Consider the following 22,500-nt stretch of genomic DNA (forward strand, 5'->3'; position numbering starts at 1 on the left):
ACCAGAGTCATAGACCAGGACCAATCACAGACCAGAGTCATAGACCAGGACCAATAACAGACAAGTGTCATAGATCAGGACCAATCACAGACCAGAGTCATAGACCAGGACCAATCACAGACCAGAGTTATAGACCAGGACCAATCACAGACCAGAGTCATAGATCAGGACCAATCACAGATCAGAGTCATAGATCAGGACCAATCACAGATCAGAGTCATAGACCAGGACCAATCGCAGACCAGAGTCATAGATCAGGACCGACCCACAGCGTCCAAATGCTGCCGGTTTTCATATCAGCCTACCACTGTGGTCTCTGATTGGCTGAAGAGTCTACATACTTGTTCCCAAGGTAAAAAGAATGGTTTCTAATGAAGGGGTGTCAGAAGTATGTGGGCCCCTCAGGTCATTATACAACCATAGCTACTTCCCCCAGTGTCTTTCTCCCAGTCTGACTGTCCTCTTCAAATGAGGAATCCTCATCTCCCTCAGCTCCCTTCCTCTTTCCTTTTCCCCTCAGCGTCCCAGTCCTAGTCCAGTTCCCTGGTCCTCTCGTCCTAGTCCACATCTCTCAGTCCAGTTCTCCTGGTCCTCTCCTCTTACACTCTTTCTCAAACTTCTTTAACTTCTGCCTCTTACCCATCTCCTCCCAGCACCCCAGTCTCTGTGCACCCCCTTCAACCCTGATTTCCCCACCAAACAGGATTCCAATCCCTAATCCACTTATACAGTCCCTAATACCGTATTCCAGTCATTTCAAATCTGGAAAAACTGGTTTTGGGAGAGGCATTTTGGGAGTTGCCCGGGGCTGGGTGTAAGGAGTGAGGGTTGGACTTACAGAGGAGGCCAAAAACAGCTCCTAAAACAGCGACAGAGAGGGTGGCGCTGTCAGTGGCGTGGGGTTGAGAGCGTGGACTGAGACAGGCCTGGGCGGAGGCGACTCCCCGACACTCACACACCTCCACACTGAGACTGCTGTCCTGGAAAAGCCTCCCAGCATCATACACACGGAGCAACACACTGTACACGTCAGCAGGCAAACGCTTACGAGGACGCATCACCACACTGCCCACTGAGAACAGACAGAGAGAAAGACAGAGAAAAGAGGGAGTGAAACCCAAAGAGAGACACATGTGGAGGAGAGACAGTGTGTGTATGAATAAGTGTATTACTTAAATATAATACGTGTATTACACAGTGTGGTTGCATCACTGCTATATACATTAAGCTAAAGAGGATATCAACCACATTACTGGTCCCTCTGGTCTTACTGGTGGAGTTAGTGGTGATTGTCCAGTTGCTCCGAGCATCCCTCTGCAGCTCTGCAGAAAACGGACCAGCATTATGAGGACCGTCTGCGTCTGAGATGGTCAGGGTTACGGGCTCTGGATCAGTGGAACAGAACAGAACTGCTCGCTGGTCCAGAACTGGGGCGTTGTCATTCACGTCCTCTACCTCAATCACGAGTGTGCCTGTACCCGTGCCCGGTTTAAAATCTGTGGAGACACCCGAAACATCAGCGGAGGAAATCTGTTTCGACAGGAAAACAGAATACACTGTAATAATATAACCTGACACGATGCAGTTTAGGCTGTTTTATAAGTGGTTATATTTTCACAGAATTGTGCTAATAACTGCACAGCAGCAGGGAGCAAGTGTCCACTCCAAAAATTATTTACAGGCATAAAGCCAAACCCAGCCATTACAGATGGACAGATAGATAGAGAAACAGACAGAGAGACAGATGGATAAAAAGAGAGATAGATAAAGAGAAAGACAGAGAGGCACACAGGTGGACTGACTGACAGACAGACAGACAGACAGACAGACAGACAGACAGACAGACGGATAAATAAGTAATGTCGAGACATAACCGTCATCATAGGCGAGAACGAAAGCCGTGTATGTTCCGTCTTTGACGTGTGACGACTCTCTGTCCATGGGACTTCTGACTTTGACCACACCAGTGTCCCTCTCCACCATCAGCCAACCAGAAAACTCCTCCCACAACTTATACCTGACACCACAAAACACACACACACACACACACACACACACACACACACAACACACACACATTCACAGAGTCAGTGCATATGGGCATATCTCCGCATGTTTATCCATGTGGGTATGTGTAAGAGTAGGAGAGAGAGAGAGAGTGTCAGGATTTGGACGCCTACACTGTCTTTTGGCCACCAGATGGTGCTACTGAGGACTTTTTTTTCTAAGAACTTTTTCTCTGTTTTTGAGTGGATGGATTATGCCCTGTGACGCTTTGTTTTTGTTAATTGAAGAGACTTGCTTTTTTATTGCCCTTTTTTACTGTGGATATTATTAAAACTTTAAACTAGCTTCCTCTGCCAGCCTCTGATTTTGGGTCTTCAGTCCCTGAGCTCAATCCGTAGAGTTTTGCACCTTGGACAAGGTACCAGAGGCAAGGGTTCAAATCCCACCCTGCTCCTGACAGAGAGAGAGAAAGCGAGAGAAGAGAGAGTGTGTGTGTGTGAGAGTGTGTGTGTATCAGACCGTATAGTCTGCTGTCTGGCTGTATCAGGGTCCTTAGCCGTGTACTGAGTGATGGGCGTGCCCACTGACAGGTCCTCTGGCACACTGATGCGTTTTTGTCCAGGCAGGAAGATGGGCGCCTCGTTAAGGTCCTCCACATTCACAAAAACGGTGGCTGACGAAGTCGTCAAGGGAACAGCAAAAGGGGCTTCATTCTCGACGACAACCACGAGAGACAAACGCCCAGACCGCTCAAAGTCCAGACCCTGTGGACCACAGTGACTATATAAACAACAACTCAAAAACAGTGAAACATTAACAACAACAGCTACTACGACTCTGCTATTACTACTAAGATAATGACACTCATACCTGGAGGGCATCAACATTAACATCGATAAAAGGATTATATTAAAAGCAGCGGTAATGTAAACAACAACACCTGGGGTTGGCGCTGCAGTTGTGTATGTGTGTCTCTGTATGCATGTCTATTTGTATTTGTGTGTTTGTGTGTGTCTGCGTGTGTGTGTGTTTGTGTGTGTGTGTGTGTCTGTGTGTGTGTGTGTTTGTGTGTGTGTGCACCTTTGCGGTGGTGATAACTCCCTCCATTCGGCTGGGCCCGGTGCTGATGTTGAAGAGCTTGTTTTCGTTGCCCCTGACGATGGTGTACTTTGTTGCTGAATAAACTGTCGATGCTGCATCCAGATCTGTGACAGGCAACCTCACAACAACCTCACCTACTTTATTTTCCTCAACTGAACCGGTGTACTGTTACATACACACACACACACACACACACACACAGACACACACACACAGATAAATTATTATGATCAGACTTACAGTTTTGTAGCTCTCTCTCTCTCTCTCTCTCACACACACACTCACACGTACTTGCACGCATACGGATGTACACCTTTACACATGCATGCATACATACATACACACATACACACACACACACACACACACACATCCAGTTGAGATATTCTAATCAGACTCACTGAGTTGTGGCTGAATTTGGGGGCGTGGTCATTGATGTCAGTCACAGTGATTGAGGCGGTACAGGTTGTGGATTGGCCAGCCCCATCCATATCTGCTGCCTCAATCAGCAGCTTATACTGAGGCTGAGTCTGTGTAACCATAGAGACAAGGGTCTATGACATCACCCGCACACGTGCAACACACTACATTTATATGTTCAGTGTATATGTGTGTGTGTGTGTGTGTGTGTGTACCTCTCTGTCCAGTCCCACAGAGTTGACACTGATAAGGCCACTAACAGGGTTGACAGTGAACATCTCTGCATTAGGGAGCCCAGGTTCCTGTTTCAGTAGTCTGTACTGGACCACTCCGTTATCCGTGTTTGGATCATCTAAATCCTCTGCTCTCACCTGCAGGACTGACACATCTGGAGAGAAGCGAGACTGAACGAATCACCAACACTGAAGACAGAACTAAGATAAAGATTCATTAAGAATCAAATTACTAAACTAAACTAAACTAAACTAAACTAAACGAAACTAAACTAAACTAAACTGATCACTGACTGAAGATTATGACAGTGAGAGTAAAGTTTCAGTTTTTCTATATCTGTATATGTGTCATAACCCTGACTTTAGGGGACAGTGTATCTCTGAGACATAGCAAGCACACAGAGCCTGTCCAGGGCAAGGTGGAGTGCTGTGCTGTGCTTTGCTGTGCTGTGCTGTGCTGTGCTGTGTTGCCATGGTTGCTGCTCCCTCTCTCACCTGGCCGGGCGTTTTCAGTCACAGACCCTCTGAAAGGGTTGGGGGGACAGACCGGTCTGTTGTCATTCTGATCGATGACTTTAATGATGATGTCCATGGGCTGTTCTACAGAGTCGTGGCCTGAAGCAATAGCATGAGCCCTCAACTACACACACACACACACACACACAATTCCTCAAAAGAACAACCCCCAATAGTGGTCTTCTGATTCTGAAAACAATGTATTCATTTAATTTGTCAGCCTAGTATAGTCCTTAATGTGTTGGGGTAGGAAGAGCTTTATCACATGTCCTTACGCGGTACTCTGGAATCTTCTCCCTGTCCAGTGGTTTGGTCACATACAACATGCCTGACCGCTTATCGACCGTAAACACTCCCTCAGGAGGCTGGTCAGCCCCTGGTCCTGTGATTTTGTAGATGATGGCGATCTCCTTAGCAACACTAGACCTCAACTGGCCAGAAAGACAACACAGGATAAAACTATTAAGAAAGTCTCTGTTTAATTTCAAAGAGAAGAGAAGAGAAGAGAAGAGAAGAGGAGAGGAGAGGAGAGGAGAGGAGAGGAGAGAAGAGAAGAGAAGAGAAGAGAAGAGAAGAGAAGAGAAGAGGAGAGGAGAGGAGAGGAGAGGAGAAGACAAGACATGAGGAGAGAAGAGAAGAGAAGAGAAGAGAAGAAAAGAGAAGAGAAGAGGAGAGGAGAGGAGAGGAGAGGAGAGGAGAGGAGAGGAGAGGAGAGGAGAGGAGAAGACAAGACAAGACAAGACAAGACATGAGGAGAGAAGAGAAGAGAAGAGAGGAGAAGAAAAGAGAAGAAAAGAGAAGAGAAGAGGAGAGAAGAGAGACTTTGTACCTGCACCACTGACTTGGGGAAAGGTCCTCTGTCGTTTTCTGGGAAGCTGATAGGGGGAATAACCCAATCTCTCTTTCTTCTGATCTCTCCTCCGAAAAAGAGAGGAAAGACCAAAACCGGAAATCTCCCAGCAGCCTGAATGACAGAGACGTCACGTCATGACACAACAAACCATTCCCACAGGATGTTCATCTTATGTCCAATTTAATAACAGTGAGAGATGACTAGTCAGCAGAAAGACAGAAAAGAAGAAAAAAAGAAAGAAAGAAGGAAACTAATCCTTTTTCCTGAAGGAAACTAATTTGCCTATTCGCCCTGTTGCATGTGATTCCATATACCTGCCCATAGGAGTCGCTGTTGTCTCGTCCATGTGTTTGCAGAAGCAAAAGGCTCTCATCTGCTTTTGACCTAGTTACGGCAGCACAAATTGCACACTGGAAAATGATAAACAAACGTCAAACACTGGCACACTTGAGTTTTAAGACACATTTCCAACAAAATGTGTTTGTTTTTTGACGTAGGCTATAATGCGTAACGTTTGTCAGCATTTACAGTACAGCACACGACGGTTATGGGCCTGTGTCCTCAGGCGAAACGTTTCAGTGGATAAAGACCTGAGGCAGGTCATACTGTCCTAACTGTCCACCTGAGGCAGGTCGTACTGTCCTAACTGTCCACTTGTTTCCAATGCTACAGTATAAAACTATGTGTTCTGTCCCACTCTTCTACTCTTCAGTTCAGAGTTTAGGTTTTTTGTTGTTGTTGTTGTTTTTTGTTCTGCTGAGGAAAAGCATAGACTTAATTGTAAAGTTAAGTCTATTTGTAATTGTAAGCTAAAGTTAATTGTAGTGGTACTTACAGAAAGCTGCACAATGAAAAGAAATCAAAAACTGGTTCACATGAAAACACAGACTGATAATAAACGATCCCTTTACTGCTGTAATGTTGTGCTCTCTAAAAATCAAAAATCAGAAAAACACAAACGTGTAGAAGACTTACCCTCAGGAGCAAGGTGAGAAAAGCCCAGCACACCTGACTTCCCATTCTGATCGGTAGGATGAAGACAAATTAATCTCTACCGGTGCCTCTCACTTCTTCACACAGCACCAGGGCTGTACATGTACGTGTGTGTGTGTGTGTGTGTGTGTGTGTGGGGTTGTGTTTGGGGGGGGGGGGGGGGTATTGTGGAAAGTTACGCACAAATACAGTGTTTTGGTCAGTGTAATAACGGTGGAATGGGCAGGTGCTTGCACATGATAAAATCACCTGTCATTGTGTCAACACTAAACATCTCAGTTAAAGTCAATACCACCCCCCCCCCCCAGCCAGACACACACACACACACACACACACACACACACACACTCATATCGTGTAGTTGTCTCCTGAAGAATGTTTGCATATGGCATTTGTGAGGGTAACAGTTGTGTGTTTCAGTGAGAATAAAGCTCTAATGAGAACTCTGACTGACTGCATTGTAACACGAGAGCTCTCGTCAAACAACAGGTCATCAAGAAATCCTGACATCCTTCCTTACATGATCAGTTCCTTACTGCCGCTACACCAGTAGAACTGATCAATAAGCCCCCTGACCCCAACACACCTAGAACAATTCCTCATGAGGGTAAACCTACTTGGCAATAAACCAAATTCTGATTCTGATTCTGAAATGCTCTTTAAGACTCCTTTATTAGTAGTAGTAGTAGTATTGGTAGTAGCAGTAGTAGTATTGGTTGTCTCTCTCTCTCTCTCTCTCTCTCTCTCTCTCTCTCTGTTGAGCCACACATGCTACTCGCCACACACGCTTCTCCTGAGATACCAGTGATCCTGACTCCTCCTGCTCTCTGGACTGATCCATCCTGGTGTTATCATCTTTCATCCCCCTGTCAGCATCGCCATCCCCTTTGTTCATGCTCTAATTTACTTGCAATTGTAACTGCCCGCTGGGTCGGCACTTGAAAACTAGTAGTAGTAACAGTAGTAGTACTGGTGGTAGTAGCAATAGTAGTATTGGTGGTAGTAGTAGTAGTAGTATTGGTAGTAGTAGTAGTAGTATTGGTAGTAGCAGTAGTAGTACTGGTGGTAGTAGTAGTAGTAGTATTGGTGGTAGTATTATTAGTATTGGTAGTAGTAGTAGTAGTATTGGTGGTAGTATTATTAGTATTGGTAGTAGCAGTAGTAGTATTGGTGGTGGTGGTAGTAGTATTGGTGGTAGTAGTAGTAGTATTGGTGGTAGTATTATTAGTATTGGTAGTAGCAGTAGTAGTATTGGTGGTGGTAGTAGTAGTATTGGTAGTAGCAGTAGTACTGGTGGTAGTAGTAATAGTATCGGTGGTAGCAGTAGTAGTATTGGTGGCAGTAGTAGTATTGGTGGCAGTAGTAGTATTGGTGGTGGTAGCAGTAGTAATATTGGTAGTAGCAGTAGTAGTATTGGTGGTAGTAGTAGTAATATTGGTAGTAGCAGTAGTAGTATTGGTGGTGGTGGTAGTAGTATTGGTGGTAGCAGTAGTAGTATTGGTAGTAGCAGTAGTACTGGTGGTAGTAGTATTGGTGGTAGTATTATTAGTATTGGTAGTAGCAGTAGTAGTATTGGTGGTAGCAGTAGTAGTATTGGTAGTAGCAGTAGTACTGGTGGTAGTAGTAATAGTATCGGTGGTAGCAGTAGTAGTATTGGTGGTGGTAGCAGTAGTAATATTGGTAGTAGCAGTAGTATTGGTGGTAGTAGTAGTAGTATTGGTGGTAGCAGTAGTAATATTGGTAGTAGCAGTAGTAGTATTGGTGGTAGTAGTAGTAGTATTGGTGGTAGCAGTAGTAGTATTGGTGGTAGCAGTAGTAGTATTGGTAGTAGCAGTAGTAGTACTGGTGGTAGTAGTATTGGTGGTAGTATTATTAGTATTGGTGGTAGCAGTAGTAGTATTGGTAGTAGCAGTAGTAGTATTGGTGGTAGTAGTATTGGTGGTAGTATTATTAGTATTGGTAGTAGCAGTAGTAGTATTGGTGGTAGTAGTAGTATTGGTGGTAGCAGTAGTAGTATTGGTAGTAGCAGTAGTACTGGTGGTAGTAGTAATAGTATTGGTGGTAGCAGTAGTAGTATTGGTGGTAGTAGTAGTAATATTGGTAGTAGCAGTAGTAGTATTGGTGGTAGTAGTAGTAATATTGGTAGTAGCAGTAGTAGTATTGGTGGTAGTAGTAGTATTGGTGGTAGTATTATTAGTATTGGTAGTAGTAGTATTGGTGGTAGTAGTAGTAATATTGGTAGTAGTAGTGGTAGCATTGCTATTCTGTTAAGCACTGTTAACCTTTTTTTTATTAAAGGTGGCACTAGGAGAAACTGGGCAGCCACGTAAGCCGAACAGGAAAACTCAGTGTGTGTGTTGAGTCGAGAAACTCAGTGAGTGTGTGTGTTGAGTAGAGAACCTCAGTGACGGCGTGTGTTGAGCAGAGAACCTCAGTGAGTGTTGAGTAGAGAAACTCAGTGACAGTGTGTGTGTTGAGTAGAGAAACTCAGTGACGGTGTGTGTTGAGTAGAGACACTCAGTGACGGTGTGTGTGTTGAGTAAAGAAACTCAGAGACAGTGTGTGATGAGTAGAGAAACTCAGTGAGTGTGTGTGTTGAGTAGAGAAACTCAGTGACAGTGTGTGTGTTGAGTAGAGAAACTCAGAGACAGTGTGTGATGAGTAGAGAAACTCAGTGACGGTGTGTGTGGGGGAGACAGTGCTGAGGATCTGTTTACTAAACACAGTGTGTTTGTTCTGGTACTACAATCCACAGAAAACCGGTTCTACCACTATGCACACTAACACAGATAAAGGTATAAAGTCTGTTCCTGTGTGTGTGTGTGTGAGAGAGAGAGTCATTATGAACTCTGTTATCATCATCATTACTTCTCACTGAATTAAATGTGTCTGTGTGTGTGTGAGAGAGAGTCATTATTTCCATACCTTTAAACTAAAAGACTTATCTATTTTCTCAAACTTATGCATAACATATAATTTTGAGTTGACTTTGTTATAGACATGTAAAGCCCTTTGAGACTATAAATAGTGATATTGTACTCTAAATAAACTTAATATTATTATTATTATTATCATCATTATTATTATGAACTCTGTTATCATTGTCATTACTTCTCACTGAATTAAATGTTCTGACCTGTAAATATGCAAAACAACACTTTATAATATATCCAAAGTTCTTTCAGTGAACCTTACAGTAGACCACCACACACGCTCTCCCTACCAACAGATCTTCCCTTGGTCTGTTCTGGGAAACACTAACCCTTCCAGAGTCATCACCAAAAATATTTCACATCACAAGAGTTTAATGGAGAGATTTTATTCATTTCTTTCCCTCAAAATGGCTGACAGGTCAGAGGTGGTTCTGCTGATGCGTCTGACAAAGAGCAGGTTCAGAGGACCAGTGAGAGAGGACCTGACAATTCCCACCTCTGAACCACGCCCCCATGTGGACATAAGTGGTAAAGGCGGCCAGGGCAAAACAACACAGGCACACAAATCTTCATTTTCACCATAACACAGACATAAAACACAGGTTAAACATCCTTCATTTGAAAGAAAAAAACATACATAACATATATCTTTAAATATACTCGTGTATGTTTAATATCAGGAAAGGCAGAGGGTGAGAACACTGAAAACAAACATCCTCACAGTAACAAAGAGAAAGAAGGAGAGAAATGTAGAGAGGGAAACTGACAGAATGCCAGGAATGTGTGACTTTCATCTTCCTGAGAGAGGAAGAGAGAGAAGAGGAGAAAGTAACTGAAAACCTATCAGTCCATCACTGTGAAGACTCACACACACACGCACGCACGCACACGCGTACACACACACACTCGCGCGCGCACACACACACAGGTGAAAGTAACTGAAAACCTATCAGTCCATCACTGTGCAGACTGTCCTGTCCCACTGTTACTGGGCTAACCTGTGTCCCTCAGACCTGACTGTGCCCATTCCCCTTTCAGTCTGTCCAGTCAGACTGAGTCCCTGCAGTAACACACACACGCGTGCACACACACACATCCACTAACACACACTCACACACACTCACTCACACACACAGACACGCAGACACACGCACACGCGTACACACACACACACTCACACTCACACCCACTAACAAACACACACATAATAACACACACACAAGTACCGCAACAACATCACACTGTAACCTTCATTTGTAAACTCAATGCAAACTCACCTAAACAGAGTCAGTTTATTTCTCTCCATTACGAAGAGTATGAATCCACACACATGAACTGCTTTGTGCTGACAGTCACACACACACACAGACACAAACGGGTTTCTGACACACGGTGAGGACTGACCAGAAAAGTGCAAAGGGAAAAAGGTGCAAACATGTATTTGAGCGCAAACAAGGTCAAGGTCAAGGTCAAGGTCAAACAAGGTCCATCAGGTTTTGGTAACAGACTAAGTCATACATATGTGTGTGAGTGTGTGTGCACTCTAAAATTCTGGACTTGCTACCTGAACCAAGCCACACATTAAATAAATACGCCATAAATATACCAAGACAAATTCACAAAGCAAGTCTGACATAAGGCAGAGCAGAGCTGTACACACAGAGAGCTGACACTGTGTGTGTGTGTGTGTGTGTGTGTCCGCTGTAACTCACCACTTATGACACTACACCTGGGGATGAGAGAAAAAAAAAACCAGATTCACAAATACAGGGTCTAACTGGCTGCCTCAGTAACAGTATAGTAAGATATGATATGACTGGTCAAGAACTATTATAAAAGACATCCTGTGATTAGAGGGTAGGTTGAAGTCAATGAACTGGTTAGTGCTGGGTAAGATGATGGCTGTAACTGGTTACTCTGGTCTCTCTGGAGGTTTAGTTTGACTGGTTTTTTTATTGTGGGCTCTGGGAGATGAGCATGGGAACTGAAGGAGGCCAACAGTCGATCGCAGAATATGACATGATGTCTGTTAATCTGAGTCATGTAAGTAACCATTTAAACAGGATCTGAGTCGCTACCAGACGCTGCTCACTCTGGGACAAAAAACCTGAGTCACTGGTCATACTGGTATGCAAGGCAGGGTCCAGTTACTGGTTATGGCCTGTTTTGTTGAGGGCAGAGTTGAAGTACACGACAGTGACTGTGATGTCGTCACGGTACATGCGGGCCAGGTCGTCGGGCAGCGCCAGCATGGCGGCCAGTCTCTCCTGCTCCAGCTCGCCGTACTCGTTGGTTCCCAGCGCGTGCCGTATAAGGTGCGTCGCCCCGTTGGCGTCCAGAGCGGGCGTGGCCCGCGCCCGTCTCCGCAGCAGCAGCTGGTGCATCTGGCCCAGGTTGAGCTGGCGCTCGCTGGCCGTGACCGGCGCCTGTAAATGCACACCTGTCAGGTGTTCCGCCACGAGACGCACCGCCTCCTGATTGGTCATCTCGTCCCACAGGCCGTCAGAGGCCAGGATGAGGAAGCGGTCGCACGGGCGGAGTTTGTGGTAAGTGACTTCGGGTGTGGCCTCCAGGTAGGGCGGGGTCAGGTAATTGGGCGGAGCGTACTGGTAAAGGTTCAAGGCCTCGGCGTCACACCCACTGCTCTCCAGCACGCTCTGCTGCAGCTCCCGGCTCCATTTAAAGCGGACGTCGCCGAAGGCCCGCAGAGGCATCAGGACGCCCAGTAACCGCTCGTCCACCACCACCGTGTCGCGCTCCGAGGGCGGGTGCTGAGAGAGCACCCTCTCCAGCTCCTCCGAATTTAACGCGTTGTGGTCACGTGACAACGGCACCGCCTCCCAGCTCCCGTCCTCTTCCTGCACGCCCAAAACCGCCCGGCAGTCGCCCGCGTTGGCCACGTAAACGCCGTCGGCGCTGACGTGAGCCACGCAGGCCGTGCAGCCGGCGAACGCGGCCTGGACCGCCGTGCTACGCATCAGCTCGCTGGCCAGCGGGACCTGCGCCTCCAGGGACAGGTCGGTATCTAAGCGCTGGAAGGCGTAACTAAGGGCGTCTCCGGGGCTCATCCCGTCCCCGTGCTCCTCGCCGTCCAGCAGCTCCTGCCAGAAGACGCGCAGGTGTTTGACGTACAGCTCTGCCGACTCCCGGTAGTTGTAATCGTTATGGTGTTTGTGCCACTGCAGGATGGGCGGAACCGGGCGTAAGTTTTCCATGGCGACCTCCAGCTCCTCCAGGCTGGCCTGCGGCATCATCGCCACGGCGACGTAGTAGGGCAGCCTCTCGCTGACGGCCTGGGCGCAGGCGTGTCCGCCGTGGCCGTCAAAGACGCCGAAGAGCGCCCCCGGCGTGCGCAGGCAGGTGGCGGCACTGCGCCGGTCCTCTAACGGAGAGTTGGCGGCAAGCTGGTTACTGTCAAATCTCAGGACGGCACTCAGAACACCGCGCCTGTCAAACTCGGGAACTCGGACCGACTGTTCGCTGGCACGGAGGATCCCGTCGATCTGGACCCGGCTGATCTGGAAGTTGAGGTCGCGTCGCTGAGAGGACAGACTGAACTCGTCCTGATCCGATCCTCCTCCTGCTGCTCCTCCACTGCGTGATGAGTAGAGGCGAGGAGGCAGGGTGGGGAGAAAGGGACGGCATGGCTCAGGAGGAGGGAGAGTCTGTCGGCACGGACAGAAACAGGGCGACAGACCTCCACGGGCGGAGCGGAAGAGAAGCCGGGCATACACATACCCAGACATCTCCGCTGGTGACGGGCAGTCTGCAGGAGGGCAGAGTCACGGTCCGAATCCTGTAAGACACGACAGCAGACGACACCACGCTGATTAGATATGACCGCGGACAACACCACACTGATCACATATGACCGCAGACAACACCACACTGATCACATATGACCGCACTGCTCTGACGAGACAAGAATCTCTTCATGACCACAGTCAGGTTCATGAGAACAACCGGTGGAGCATACATTCAGTCTGGGAAGATCACAGAACAAAAACACACATTAGACCTGCCTGTGCCAAGAAAAATGTATTTCACTGCAGTTTACAAATTAATAAAGCTGCTTCTTCACTCAACAAAACAGTCTAAGTCAAGCCAATAAAAAGGACTACTTTGGTATTTTTTCATGACTTACCTGAATACAGCATTTATTATAATGCCACTATAATTGAGACTAATTTAACAACAAAATACAAAATGAATGTAACGATATATGTTTGAGTCGTAGCTAGCGGCCGGTAGGTTAGCTGACAATTGCAACCACTTTTTTAACTGGGGTTAATAAAATAATTGGTTATTGTCAGTTCAGACATTTATTCTCTAAAGTAGGACAAACTGAAGTACAGGCAAGTGCAGTCGCACGGCGGTTAGGATGGAAGAGGCTTGTCGGTTGTCGGGAGATAAAGGAGTTTTAAACTGTCAAACTAACAGGTGCTGCCGATTGGGGCATTAAAGTAATTTATTAAAGAGTGTATGTGGTTGATACATGTGAGTTAACCATAACTGACTGAGATGACGACAGTGGAAACATCTTTAAACGTCTGTGATTATTCTACTTAATCTAAACTGGTACAACTTCACCGACTCTTTGAGACCGCTTCAGCTACACCACAACCAAACCGTTTGAAACGGCACAACGCAATCCCATCATTTCTTGTGGTGGCGAACAGAAGTGGCACGTGGATAGGAAATGATCGCTTCAGATGAATTTAGGGTGGCTGATGAAATCTTCACTAGGTTAGGAGACATGGTCAGCACAAGTAATTGTGCCAACTGAGCTTTTCGGTGTGTGTTAGCTAACAAAACGTTCAAGAGTTGATGTTGATGGTGATGGTGAACAACGTAAAATTAGCTCAGTTCATTGATAAATTGCAAAATCAAACTTAGGAATGTTTAGAAGACTGTTAGGAACTTGATTAGCCATATAGCCAACCCAGTGCAAAGCTACCGTCTGTTCATTCGTTCCAACGCTAGCTAAATGTCGCGATTCTTTAACTAGTAACCCATGATCTGTCGTACTTGTTGGCGTTCATTTTAAATTTCGAAACGTCTCCTAAGTACTCTTATTACCAGCAGATGTTGAAAATTACAGACAAACCTGTCAAATTAAGCGAAAATCACGGACACCTGTCCTTCCTGTAAGGCTTTTACTTTCTCCGGCTGGAAACTGTCAGTCTTCTTCTCCACGAGAGAATTAATAGCCTCAAACTGCTCCCGGACACATACCGCCATCTGCTGTTTCATGCCACTCATATACCGGTATGCTATTTGATTTCTTTTTTTTTTTTTTCGGAAACTGAAGGGAATAGATATAGATTTGGAAAGGTCTGTTCACTGAGAGAATATTCTGTCGTTTTTTCTCTCTCTGTTAACGGGGACCAATACGGTAGTATTTGTATAAACACGTAGTTTTAAAGTTTTTTTTATGATGAGATGAATGAGCTTGATGTAAGATTAATATAAAATAACGTCTTATTTGTCCTAGATAACCAAGCTCAACCTTTCAGTGCTAGCAAAGAAACATACGATAGGGTAACGCACAGTACATAGATGTTAATAATTTGACGCTGACATTTTCGTTTGATATGAAGTTAAATTAATTTCCCTCTTGTTGCTTAAATACAATTAACTGTTTTTTGGTGATGGCGATCATACTTCTAAGCTAACTTTAGTTAGCATAGAGCTCTCGACCTGTCAGTATAGTAGCGTTAACTGAAGATGTGAGATCGTGAGCTCGCGCTGCCAACGGGATTGCTGTGTTAAATTTATTGAACACTGGCGTTAAACTCTTTTAGCCGAGAAGGAATGTACTTTTTTGGCAAACGTTCTGAGGAAATGTTTAGTCCTAAATTGCGTTTCTAAACTGCGAGCGTTAAGAGGCTTTTCTTTGCCTGGGTGTCACCGGGTAAAATTGTCCACTAGGGTGTTACTGTGAGCAGCTGTATGAGTGTAACTAAGTATCGTAACAGGTACTGAAAAGCTACGCCGAGCTTCAGTAAGGATTAGAAATTATCACACACAATACTCTTTTATTAACGTATTCTAAAATATCGTGGTAACGGCTGTCAGTAATTAGACCTATGTGTCAGTGCAGGTGTGTAGAAGGAACATGAATGAATCCAACTCAAAAACACAAAATGGTGAGTTACTCCGGAATACTCACTAGATAACATGCTGTTAATTTTTTTCTCACTTTATATCTCTCCCATTTGGGTTCATTCAGTCCACATTGCTCCACGTGCGTCACACATCATGTTAAATGTTCAATTTTTCTTTTAGCCCATTTTTACACTTATTTTCAGCCATCAAGACTGACCTTCAACTACTGCTGGAGTGTCTGAAGTATCAGATGAAATGTCCTGATTCTCAGAAACAAGCTCTTCTCACCATTTACTCCATCTGCCAACGGAATGGTCCGCACACTGGCGCTCTCCTGTCTGTCTGTCTGTCTGTCTGTTTCTCTTGCTCTTTCACCAAGACTTTAGCATTCAGTTTGAAAATTTTTATGATACTTTCTCAAACTCTTGGAGAAAGGAATATTTCAGAGAAGTTTTGCATTCTTGTATTTCTACCTCTTTGTTTGTTTGTGTTGGATAACATACAGGGTAGAGCATACATGTGCTGAGGAGTTTATGGAGAATACAGAGAGATGCATTTGTCAGTGGTCTGAATTCAGTTCTCTGTCTACAGTGAGAAAGCAGAGCTGTATGTGTACTGATGTGAATGAGTCTTTTTGTCTGTGTGTGCTGTTCATTGTGTCTTTCAGATGAGTGTGTGGAGTTACTCAGAGATATGGGTGGGATCGTGTTTGTGTATAATCTCTCCAGATCCAGTCCCTACACAAAGGTCAAAGAGACGGCACTCTTTACCCTCAGTGCCATGGCAGAAACCAGGGGTCTGTTTCCTTCTCCCTCCCTCTCTCTCTGTGTGTGTGTAGTGTGTGTGTGTGTGTGTGTGTGTGTGTGTGTAGGCACTCATGAACAGTGCATTTTACAGACAATCCTGCTGTGTTGAGAGGGGTGAGCCTGTGATTGTGACTGATTTGAGTGACAGAAGTTGAATGAAGCTGTTGGCTCTCAGGGGACAGTCATCTCTGTGAACTCTTATGGCGTAAAGCCTTAGGCCTCCACTGCAATGCAGAATACAGCAGCCACAAGCTCTTCCCCTCTCACACTCAACCGTTTTCCCAAAGCAGGCAGGACTCTGGACTGAAAGTCTGTGCAGATGGAAGTACTCACAGGAGAAATTCCTACGACTGACACTCTCTCTTTCTCTCTCTCTCTCTCTCTCTCTCTCGCTCTCTCTCTCTCTCTCTCTCTCTCTTTCTCTCTCTCTCTTTGTGTATGTAGAAAGCTGTAAGCAAGACTTATGTAGAATGGAGATGTTTTCAGACTTGGCTGCATATCTAAAACAGGAAGTTCCTTTGACCCAGAAGAGAGTGGCTGTGTACATGCTGTCTGTGCTCGTTGCCAACAACCGTAAGACCCGCCTCCCACTGCCCATCTGTCCAGTAACAGCAAAGAGAAATGCTCTGCCTCACTTCTGTCCAAAAGGGGCGTTAGAGTATAGACATTTGTCCTCTAATAGGGTGAAAGGCAATCTGGCCCATCACTGCAAAGAGACACTTTTTATTTGATAATAGTGGAGCATTTTACATGTGAAAAAATTGAGCACAGTTTTGCCTGTGATAAGGATTTTAGAAGAAAATTGACTCTAAGATCTTTTTTGAGATGTTCTGTTGTATTTTTCAAAGTGTTATTCATCCGGTGTTTATCTGACCCCTGAGCAGACTGTCTGTGCAGGCACTGTCAGTCAGTGAAGTGATGTCAGAATGATGAGGCCACTCAGTGAATGTTAACATCTGTGACATGCTGATGTCACAGTGCGTGTGTGTGTGCGCGCGTGTGTGCGTGTGTGTGTGTGTATGTGAGTGTGAGAGTGCGTGTGTGCTTGTGTAGGTGGATGTGCGCATGCGTGTGTGTGTGCGTGTATGTTGTGTGTGTGTGTGTGTGTGTGTGTGTCAGTGCTAGAGCTGGTGTTAAGATTCTGATTCTGTATTTGTAAGGGAGTGGTCAGATTTTGGCTCACAGCTCTGGGTGTGTTCAAGTTCTGCTGGATATATTCAGGTACACGCTCACACACACACACTCATACACACACACTCATACACACACTCACGCAAACAGTAACACTCACACACACTCATACACACACACACTCATACACACACTCACGCAAACAGTAACACACACTCGCACAAACAATAACACACACTCATACACACACTCACACAAACGCTAACACACATACACTCACACAAACGCTAACACACACATTCATACACTCACTGTATATGTGTGTGTATATATGTATAAATCTGTTGTGGTTAGGTGTGCTTTTCCAGGCTCCAGTGAGTGTGAGGGCTCAGCTGTGTCTCCACTCTGGTCTTCAGCCTCCAGTGCCCTCTGTGGCTGTGTTAACAACCCTCAGAATGGTACTCAAACACACGCACTTACATACACACATATACACCTACACACATATACTCATATATCAATACACATATATACATACATACATACATATATACACATATACTCGTATATCAATACACATATATACATACACACATACACCTATACACACATAATCGTATATCGATACACACATATACATACACACATACACCTATACACACATAATCGTATATCGATACACATATATACATACACACATACACCTATACACATATACTCATATAAAAAATACACATATATACATACATACATACATACATACATACACCTATACACATATACTCATATATCAATACACATATATACATACACACATACACCTGCACACATATACTCATATATCAATACACATATATACATACATACATACACCTATACACATACACACATACGCCTGCACACATACATACTCTCACATGGACATAAATACTCTCACACACATACAAACGCAAAAACTCACAATACATTAGTAAAACTATTTCTGTTTTGTGTGTGTCTGTGTTTGTCTGTCTGTCTGTTCCGTGTGTGTGTGTCTGTGTGTGTGTGAGATACTGTTGGTAAAATGAAAAGTGTCAGAGTATTTCTTTGGATAGGGCTAAGGTTAAGGTTAAGGGTTAAGGTTAGGCTATTATTCTTTAGGTACAGTAAAGGGGGAGTCGTTGGAGTCTCCCCACTAAGATATCAGTGTGTGTATCTGTGTGTGTATGTGTCTCTGTGGGTTCGTGTGTTAGTGTTTGTTTCAGCCGATGATGCTATTTTTGTGTGGTGTTTTCTTTCAGAGGTTAACCAGGATGTGTGTGTGAGTGTGTACCCTCTGGTGAAGTTGTGGTTGGACCAGTTGGTACTGCCAGCAATAGAGCTGGCACAGCCTGTCTGTTCATTCATCGCCATGACTGTCGCTAACAACAGTAACTACACACACACTCACTCACACTCAAACACACACACACTCACTCACACTCAAAACGCGTATAAACTCTCACAAACAGTACAGTTACAATATGTCTTGTGTTGTGCCCTTTCTTAGGTAATGTGTCTGCGTGTGTCTGCGTGTGTGTGTGTCTGTGTGTGTGTGTGTCTGTGTGTGTGTGTGTCTGTGTGTCTCTCTCTCAGGTCGTGCACAGGAACATTTTTGCTCAGTGGGTGGTGTGATGTCTCTCACACGTGCTCTGATATGTGTGACCTCAGACACGCTCAGCGCAGCCAGCTGTAAACTGGCCGTCCTTTTTACCAAAACACTATGTGCCTGCATCACAGACAGCCGTAAGAAAGACCCACAGACACACACACACACACACGCGCGCGCGGAACCATGCAATGGGAACAGAACTGTTAAATAACAGAATCTCTCTCTCTCTCTCTGTATTAGCTGCAGTGGCAGCTGGCCTGTCTGAGATGCAGTTGGTTCCTGAGTTGTTGTTGCTGCTGTCCAGTCCAAATCTGGACCCCGCAGACCGCCTGTGTGTGGTGCTTACCATTGCACACTGCACAGATGCCAGTGGTATGTAGTGTGTGTGTGTGCGTGTGCGTGTGTGTGTGTGGGGTTTGGGGTTTTGCATTTCTATTTGCTGCAGCTGGTCAGATTGTGAACTCTCTCCCAGAAGTGACTCTTCAGTCTTGACTCTTAGGCTGTACAGAGGTCACTGACTGCACTGCCCAGTAAAATAGTCCTTTACTAACACAGTCCTTCAGTTACACGTCACTGCACTGCCCAGTAAAATAATCCTTTACTAACACAGTCCTTCAGTTACACGTCACTGCACTGCCCAGTAAAATTGTCCTTTACTAACACAGTCCTTCAGTTACACGTCACTGCACTGCCCAATAAAATAGTCCTTTACTAACACAGTCCTTCAGTGACAGGTCACTGCACTGCCCAGTAAAATAGTCCTTTACTAACACAGTCCTTCAGTGACAGGTCACTGCACTGCCCAATAAAATAATCCTTTACTAACACAGTCCTTCAGTGACAGGTCACTCACTGCACTGCCCAATAAAATAATCCTTTACTAACACAGTCCTTCAGTGACAGGTCACTCACTGCACTGCCCAATAAAATAGTCCTTTACTAACACAGTCCTTCAGTTACACGTCACTGCACTGCCCAATAAAATAGTCCTTTACTAACACAGTCCTTCAGTTACACGTCACTGCACTGCCCAATAAAATAATCCTTTACTAACACAGTCCTTCAGTGACAGGTCACTGCACTGCCCAATAAAATAATCCTTTACTAACACAGTCCTTCAGTGACAGGTCACTGCACTGCCCAATAAAATAACTCTTTAACACAGTCCTTCAGTGACAGGTCACTCACTGCACTGCCCAATAAAATAGTCCTTTACTAACACAGTCCTTCAGTTACACGTCACTGCACTGCCCAATAAAATAGTCCTTTACTAACACAGTCCTTCAGTGACAGGTCACTGCACTGCCCAATAAAATAGTCCTTTACTAACACAGTCCTTCAGTGACAGGTCACTCACTGCCCAATAAAATAGTCCTTTACTAACACAGTCCTTCAGTTACACGTCACTGCACTGCCCAATAAAATAGTCCTTTACTAACACAGTCCTTCAGTTACACGTCACTGCACTGCCCAGTAAAATAGTCCTTTACTAACACAGTCCTTCAGTGACAGGTCACTGACTGCCCAATAAAATAGTCCTTTACTAACACAGTCCTTCAGTTACACGTCACTGCACTGCCCAGTAAAATAATCCTTTACTAACACAGTCCTTCAGTTACACGTCACTGCACTGCCCAGTAAAATAGTCCTTTACTAACACAGTCCTTCAGTGACAGGTCACTGCACTGCCCAGTAAAATAGTCCTTTACTAACACAGTCCTTCAGTTACACGTCACTGCACTGCCCAGTAAAATAGTCCTTTACTAACACAGTCCCCCCCCCCCCCCCTCTGTTTTTTTCTCTCTTTTTCTCTCTCTCTCTCTCTCTCTCTCTCTCTCTCTGTAGAACATCATCAGACTCAGTTGTTGCTGACTGGGGGTCTTCCTCTCATCATCTCTCTGCTGACTGACAGTGCTGATGAAGAGTTGAAAAATGCAGCAATATTTGTCTTACAGACCTGTAAACAGATTGGTGGGTCTCTCTTCCTCTAACCTGCACACAACAGAACAACAGAAATAAACACACACACGCACACGCACACACACACACATGTAGTATTACAGACAGTGTACCTCCTGTTGCTCTTTCTGTTTCTCCAAAATCCTGCTCTTCTGGGGTTAATAAGGGTGAAGTATGAACCCCCTGGTGCAGCTGGACACGTCATTAGTGATGTACTCATTGCTCATTGGCTGTTTAGGCTCTTTCATCATCAGACGCCTCAATCCAGGACACTGGCCACTGCACAGGGACCCAGTCTGAACACGGTTCCTACGGTTGATGCTAAAACCTGTTGCACTGTAGACATATGATAATGAATGTGTTATAAAATGCAGCAGAGGACATTTTATATTCAGACGACTGTCTGACCCAGTTCAAAAACTGCATACACAGAATTTGGCCTCTGTGTGTTTACCTATTGTGTCTGTGTGTTCACCTGTTATTTAAGAGTGTGGGTGCGTGTGTGTGTGTGGGTGCGTGTGTGTGTGTGGGTGCGTGTGTGTGTGTGGGTGCGTGTGTGTGGGTGCGTGTGTGCGTGTGTGTGTGTGCGCGTGTGCGTGGGTGCGTGTGCGTGGGTGTGTGTGCGTGGGTGCGTGTGTGTGGGTGCGTGTGTGCGTGTGCGTGCGTGCGTGTGTGTGCGTGCGTGCGTGTGTGTGGGTGCGTGTGTGTGTGTGGGTGTGTGGGTGCGTGTGTGTGGGTGCGTGTGGGTGCGTGTGGGTGTGTGTGGGTGCGTGTGTGTGCGTGCGTGTGCGTGTGTGCGTGTGTGTGTGTGTGTGTGTGCGTGTGTGTGTGTGTGTATTTGTGTTTGAGTAGCAGAGTCTGTGTCCCAGCCTGTGGAGGGTGGTGTGTGTGATATGGAGGAGCAGAGGAAGTCAGCCAGACAACTGCTGCAGAGAATACAGCGCTTGGAGAAAAGTCAACAACAGGTCACACTGTGTGTGTGTGTGTGTGTGTGTGTGTGTGTGTGTGTGTGTGTGTGTGTGTAACACATGTGTGTGTAAAATGTACATGAGTAATACACGTGTGTAATACGTGTGTGTGTGTGTGTGTGTGTGCGTGTGTGTGTGTGTGTGTCTGTGCGGGTGTGCGTACGTGTATGTGTGTGTGTCTGTGCGGGGGTGTGTGTGTGTGTGTGTGTGTGTTGGGGGGGTTAGGCTGACAGACAATGGGATGCCATAAACTCCCACCAGCAGCAGCGGCAGCCTGGCTCTGAGAGAGACAAGTGTGAGAGAGCGACGCCCACGTCCCCCGGGGTGTGTGGGAGGAGGGGCCTGCTGGTGCAGGAGCGAGCTCGGAGGAGACTCTGGGAGGAGGAACCAGCTCAGCCACTCACACAGAACCAGCACAACCAGCAGAGAGAAGGACTGGACCAAATGGTAATGTCCTTTTGTAAAGCTAAGAGAATTTAACTTCATTATCACCCAACCAACACAACAGTTTGTTTATCAGTCAAACCTGCTCTGAGTCCCAGAGACAGACAACTCTGCAGGAATGAACACATGAATGAATAGATGAATGGATGGATGAACGGATGAATAGATGGATGGATGAATGAATGAACAGATGAATAGATGGATGAATGAATAGATGGATGAATGAATGAATGAATGGCTGGATGAATGAATGAATGAATGAATGAATAGATGAATGAATGAATAGATGGATGGATGAATGAATGAATAGATGAATGAATGAATAGATGAATAGCTGGATGAATGAATGAATGAATGAATGAATGAGAGTGTATTTGCATGCGTGACCCTGACAAAGC

General features: G+C 45.5%; 3 protein-coding genes across 3 annotated transcripts in view; 1 reads left to right on the plus strand and 2 right to left on the minus strand.

Annotated features, from left to right (window-relative positions):
• LOC115826570 (B-cadherin) overlaps positions 1–6,150 on the minus strand; it is an 8,421-nt gene extending 2,271 nt beyond the window's left edge. The window contains exons 1-12 of the mRNA XM_030790450.1: positions 6,106–6,150; positions 5,445–5,540; positions 5,107–5,241; positions 4,553–4,708; positions 4,257–4,401; positions 3,744–3,916; positions 3,510–3,638; positions 3,088–3,273; positions 2,527–2,771; positions 1,875–2,017; positions 1,272–1,496; positions 839–1,072 (exon numbers count right to left, since the gene is read on the minus strand). Of these exons, the coding sequence (XP_030646310.1) occupies positions 839–1,072; positions 1,272–1,496; positions 1,875–2,017; positions 2,527–2,771; positions 3,088–3,273; positions 3,510–3,638; positions 3,744–3,916; positions 4,257–4,401; positions 4,553–4,708; positions 5,107–5,241; positions 5,445–5,540; positions 6,106–6,150 (1,912 nt within the window). The remainder of the gene's footprint in view (positions 1–838; positions 1,073–1,271; positions 1,497–1,874; positions 2,018–2,526; positions 2,772–3,087; positions 3,274–3,509; positions 3,639–3,743; positions 3,917–4,256; positions 4,402–4,552; positions 4,709–5,106; positions 5,242–5,444; positions 5,541–6,105) is intronic.
• A 4,135-nt stretch (positions 6,151–10,285) lies between these two features.
• Positions 10,286–14,226, minus strand: pdp2 (putative pyruvate dehydrogenase phosphatase isoenzyme 2). Its single transcript, XM_030789613.1, has 2 exons — positions 14,164–14,226; positions 10,286–12,852 (listed from the first exon to the last, which is right to left on the minus strand). The coding sequence occupies exon 2, from the start codon at positions 12,800–12,802 to the stop codon at positions 11,204–11,206; it is 1,599 nt and encodes a 532-aa protein (XP_030645473.1). The 5' UTR covers positions 12,803–12,852; positions 14,164–14,226; the 3' UTR covers positions 10,286–11,203.
• A 948-nt stretch (positions 14,227–15,174) lies between these two features.
• Positions 15,175–22,500, plus strand: part of terb1 (telomere repeat binding bouquet formation protein 1) — a 17,614-nt gene continuing 10,288 nt past the window's right edge. Inside the window, exons 1-11 of the mRNA XM_030790451.1 lie at positions 15,175–15,205; positions 15,368–15,478; positions 15,832–15,960; positions 16,415–16,543; positions 17,131–17,191; positions 17,456–17,559; positions 18,382–18,510; positions 18,716–18,865; positions 18,972–19,103; positions 20,577–20,702; positions 21,543–21,663. Of these exons, the coding sequence (XP_030646311.1) occupies positions 15,175–15,205; positions 15,368–15,478; positions 15,832–15,960; positions 16,415–16,543; positions 17,131–17,191; positions 17,456–17,559; positions 18,382–18,510; positions 18,716–18,865; positions 18,972–19,103; positions 20,577–20,702; positions 21,543–21,663 (1,223 nt within the window). The remainder of the gene's footprint in view (positions 15,206–15,367; positions 15,479–15,831; positions 15,961–16,414; positions 16,544–17,130; positions 17,192–17,455; positions 17,560–18,381; positions 18,511–18,715; positions 18,866–18,971; positions 19,104–20,576; positions 20,703–21,542; positions 21,664–22,500) is intronic.

This window comes from Chanos chanos, chromosome 13 (assembly GCF_902362185.1).
Source record: "Chanos chanos chromosome 13, fChaCha1.1, whole genome shotgun sequence".
In the NCBI taxonomy this organism is placed as follows: Eukaryota; Metazoa; Chordata; class Actinopteri; order Gonorynchiformes; family Chanidae; genus Chanos; species Chanos chanos.